General features: G+C 64.2%; 1 protein-coding gene across 1 annotated transcript; it reads right to left on the reverse strand.

Annotated features, from left to right (window-relative positions):
* Positions 1–1,991: 1,991 nt before the first annotated feature.
* FOXQ1 (forkhead box Q1) lies at positions 1,992–3,230 on the reverse strand (the record flags this gene model as incomplete). The annotated part of the gene is made up of 1 exon (XM_082328551.1): positions 1,992–3,230. The coding sequence occupies one exon, from the start codon at positions 3,228–3,230 to the stop codon at positions 1,992–1,994; it is 1,239 nt and encodes a 412-aa protein (XP_082184677.1).
* Between the last annotated feature and the right edge of the window lie 1,395 nt (positions 3,231–4,625).

Raw genomic sequence — 4,625 nt, forward strand, 5'->3', positions numbered from 1 at the left:
TTGAAGCTTTCCTTTCCCAACACACCTTCGCTATTCGGCAAAATTTTTTTGCGAGGAGGGTCGAAGCTGTTCAGCGCCGAGGGACAAGGAGGTGGGGGAGAAAGTCCAGGGTCCGAAATAAGAGCAATTAGAAAAAAAGAACGCCCCAAATTCTGCTTGTCATCGTTTGTTTAGGTGATCTGTGCTTCCAGAAGACTTGGAGGGGGAAAAAGCCCGCCTGTTTTCATCCCTTTTTAAATGAAAACAAACGAACGAACCACCAAGCCCCGAATTATCATGTCGGCGTTTGTTCGCAGCTCTTCGAGGTCGGGGACGCCACCACACTGTAATTCAGTACCACGGGCAGTTAAAACCCCACCCTTCGCCGTTTCCGACTCCGTCTTGCCGAGGCTTTCCCGCTCGCTTCGGACAACGCGGCACAGCCTTAACGCAACACGCGGCGGCAGAAGGCAACGGCCGTAAACTTTTTATTACCAGCAAACATTCACCAGCGTTCACCCCGCAGAGGTTTCCCCCGCTGGAGGTGCCGGCGGGGCCGCCTCCACCAGAAGCAGCTGGAGCCCGGCCGTGCCGACGAAGCCACTTTTCTTTGGACCGAGCGATGACAACACGATTACATGTCGCCTGCTGTCCTTCGAGGGGGAAAAAAAAAAAAAAAAAAGGCAGGCAGATGCTCAGGATTTCCGCAGGCTGCCCCCGAGCCGGGCTGCCAGCCTGCAAATCTGTCTGCCCGCGCATCTGCCTGCCCGCGCATCTGCCTGTCCACGCATCTGCCTGCCTGCAAATCGCCAGCCTTTCTGCAGGGCTGAGCACCGGCGGGGAAAACCTGATTTGACTCGAGGAACTGAAGAGGATTTCCAAACCTGGCGGCAGCCCAAGAGGAGAACCTCTCTCACCTCCCGTGGTCAAAATCAGGCGGGTCCGTACGTGGCACCTCTACCCGCCGGCAGGGATGGGGAGGAAAGAAGCACAAGTCATAGAATCGTTTAGGTTGGAAAACACCTTTAAGATCAAGTCCTCCTCGGCCAAGGTTACCCCACGGTGGGCTCCCCTCCCTCCACGCCAGCACAGCCATCACGCTCGTCTCCTTATTACCATCTTTATTTAGGGGGCAGCTTTTATTCGGGGGAGAGGAGGAAAGGAAAAAAAAAAAGGAAAAAACATTGTGGCCGAGCGTCAATGAAATGCACACGCACATATATTATATACAAACACAAAAATAAAATACGGAAAAAAATTACTCTTTTCTTTCCAGTAGCAGTGGTGTTGGCCTTAGATGTACAACGCCAACCAGTTCAGGAGACAACGCCTGACATTTCCTTGAGCCCTTTCCCCTCTCCCGTTCCCCCTCCAAGAACAATAATCAATTAAAAAAGCTGCACTCTCTCTGTGTTAAAAACACTACTTTTATAAATAATTTAATGTCCTCCCTTCCCACGAAATGCTAGTTGCCGGACAGGAGAAGAAGGTTTCTTTTGGCACAGTGATGCATCGCTTTGCAGTACAGACCTCCGGCTCCACCGCAGCCCCCGGCCCCCTCCCTTTCTCTCTCCCTGCTCCTCGCGGCAGCCGCCCCCGGCCCCCCCCCCCCAGCGCACGGCGCGTCCCCGGCTGCCGCCACCGCCCGCCGCCGCGGGGGCGCCCCCCGCGCCCCGGCCCAGGGCTTCGGTGGCGGGGGGTGCAGGGACACGGCGGGGGGGGGGAGGAGGCGGCGAGGGAATGGCTGAAGTCAAGTAGTCTCAACGAACAGTAAGAAGCACTTGAGGCTCATGGCTATGTCCAAAACGACAGTTGCTTGGGGTTTTTTGAATTTTTTTTTTTTTTTTTGGTTTAAGTTAAACCCACTGTCATTTCACTAAGGCACAGTCACCGAGGCTTTTGCTTGGAGGCTTCGGTCGCCTCTGGAGTTAAAGTGCGGGATCCAGAGCCTCCTCCTTTCCCCCTCCCCGCCTCCCCAGGCAGGCCCCTCGCAGGGGAGGAGGGGGGCTCCATTAAGCCAGGGGGGTCTCCACGGCGTACGGCTGGAACGAGGCCGAGCCCCCCGCCGCCGGCTGCAGCGGCCCGGCCAGCCGGAGGGGCCCGTAGAGCGGGGAGCCGGGCGGCGGCCCCCGCCCGCCCTTGGGGAGAGCGGCGGGGAAGAGCGGCCCCCGCGGCCGCTCCGCCGGCGGCGGCTCGCCGTGGGCCAGCGCCTGCCGCCCGCCCCCCAGCAGCAGCGGCGGCGGCTCGCCCAGCCCGTAGGCGCAGAGCTGCAGGAGGCCGCCGCCGTAGAGAGCGGCGGCGGGCGGGGGCTGCGCGGCAGGTGGGTAGGGGAGCAGCGGGTAGGGGCCGGGCAGCAGGTGCGGGGCCGCGGGCGGCGCCGGCCAGAGGAGGCGGGCGTGGGCCGGCGGCGGCGGCGGCTGCGGGGCGGCGCGGGGCCCCGCCGGCCGCCGGAGGAGGCTCTCGATGGCGAAGGAGCTGGAGAACTTGGCGCCGCCGCCGCCGCCCGCCGCCGCCCCGCCGCCCCCCGCCGCTGCCTCCTTGGCGGCGGGGCCCGGCGCGCAGTTGCAGGGCGAGGAGGCGCAGCAGCACCGCGGGGAACCGCCGGGGGACGCGGTGCCCGCTCCGGCCGCCTCCTGCGGCGGCGGCGGCGGCGGCGGCGGGGCGGCGGCGGGGCGGGCGGGCTGCGGCGGCGGGGCGGCGCGGCTGAGGCGCTTGCGGCGGCGGCGGAAGACGCCGTCGGCGAAGGTGTACTCGCTGCTGGGGTTGAGCATCCAGTAGTTGTCCTTGCCCCAGGGCCGCGCCGGGTCGCGCAGCACCTTGACGAAGCAGTCGTTGAGGGAGAGGTTGTGGCGCACCGAGTTGCGCCAGCCGGTGTAGGCGCCGCGGAAGAAGGGGAAGCGGCTCATCAGGTAGTCGTTGATCTCGGCCAGGGTCAGGCGGCCGCCGGCCGAGTCGCGGATGGCCATGGCGATCAGGGCGATGTAGGAGTAGGGCGGCTTCGGCCGCCGCGTGTAGGGCTTCCCCTTGGCGCTCTCGGCCGGCGGCGGCGGCGGCGGCGGCTGCGGGGCCGGGGGCGGCGCCGGGGGGTGCCCCGGCCGCACGGCCCCGCCGCCCGGGCTGTTGGCGGCGCAGTCGCCGTCCGAGCCCAGCTCGCTCTCAGCCGGCGCCGGGGAGAGGGAGCCGCTGCCTTCCTGGTCGCTGCCGGCGCTCAGCTTGTCCTCGTAGTGCTGCGAAAACACCTCCAGCTTCATGGCGGCGGCGCCGGCGGCCCCCCCGCGCCCCGCGGCTCCGCTGGGCGGGCGCGACCCCCGCCCCTCGGCGCGGCCTCAAGGGCGGCGGGAGGCGGCGAGGCGGCCCGGGGGTTTCTGCTCCGCGGCGGCTTGGACAGCTCCGCGGCGGCGGGCAGGGCAGGGCAGGGCAGGGCAGCGGGGCTCCGCGGCCAGCCGGTCGCTGGCGGGGGTCTGTCCCCTTCCCCGCCGTCGGGCGCCGAGGACGGGCGGCGGTGCCCTGGCCGCCCGCGGCGGCGAAGCGGGGGCCGGTGCGCTTCCTCCGGCTTCCACCTCCTTCTCCCCCGCCGGGGATCTCGCTCTCTTGCCGCCCCCCTTTTTTGTCCTTCTCGCTCTTTACTCTCGCTGCTCCATGGGGCCGGCGGGGAGCGGGTTGCCGCGGAGGGGCGAGGAGGCCCCCGCCGAGCCGGTGCGAGCGGGCGGGCGGCTGCCGGAGCCGGCTCCTCCCCGCGTCCCCCCGGTGCCGGTCCTCCTCGGGGGCGCTGCCGATGGGACCGTCCGGCGCTCCCCGGCCGCGCGGAGAGGCTCTGGCGGGAGGCCGGGGCTACTACGCTCTCTCTCCGGCTTCGGCCCCCGTCAGGGCCGGGACGCCGGGCTGGCTCCTCGCTGCGGCGCGGGCAGCAGCCGGGTTATTAGGGTTATTAGTGTTATTGTCATTATCTCTCTCTTCCCCTGTGGTTCTGTGTCTCTCCACCACTTTCAGACCAGCCCATTATAACGCCGGCGAGAGGCGGAGCCAGGACAAAGATCTGAAAGGGTGGTGGGTGGAGAAGCAAGGTAGCAAAGGTGGGTATGCGCTAATAAGCCGTATCAGAGCCGTAATTAGCTGAGATGACAGCGAGGTCTTGTTGGAAAGTTATTTTACGAAACTTGTTTGTATTTTCTCCTGCCAGGTCCCTCCCCTTCCCGGGTATTTCGAATGAAGCCGCAGTTCGGCGCGACTTCGCAGAGCCGGGCCCGCCTCCCAGGTGTAAAATGCAGAATGACTTATAGGTGGCAGAGCAGAACCTGTTACATGCAGTGATTTATTTTAATAGCGCCGTATATAGCAACAAGTTGTAATGTGACAGCTCAACAACCTGTTGGAAAAGAATACACGGCTTTGCAGTTGTGAATTCCTAATGATTTATGTAGCCTGGCAAAGTCGTTTCAGTCCTGGCCCCTCTTTCCTTCTGTCATAACCACGCCTGGTGCAGGGGTAACATGGGAACAGGTAGGCAATGCTGTGGGCTTTTGCTACGAGATAATTAGTCGAAACCTTAACCTTAGTTTTAAGTGTGTTAATGTGCATATAGTGGCGTTGCCTGATCTCTAACGGATGGTGCGTTTGTAACCTCTCTGCTGTAACTGTCGCTCTCC

This window comes from Platalea leucorodia (assembly GCF_965183815.1).
Source record: "Platalea leucorodia genome assembly, chromosome: 1".
NCBI lineage: Eukaryota > Metazoa > Chordata > Aves > Pelecaniformes > Threskiornithidae > Platalea > Platalea leucorodia.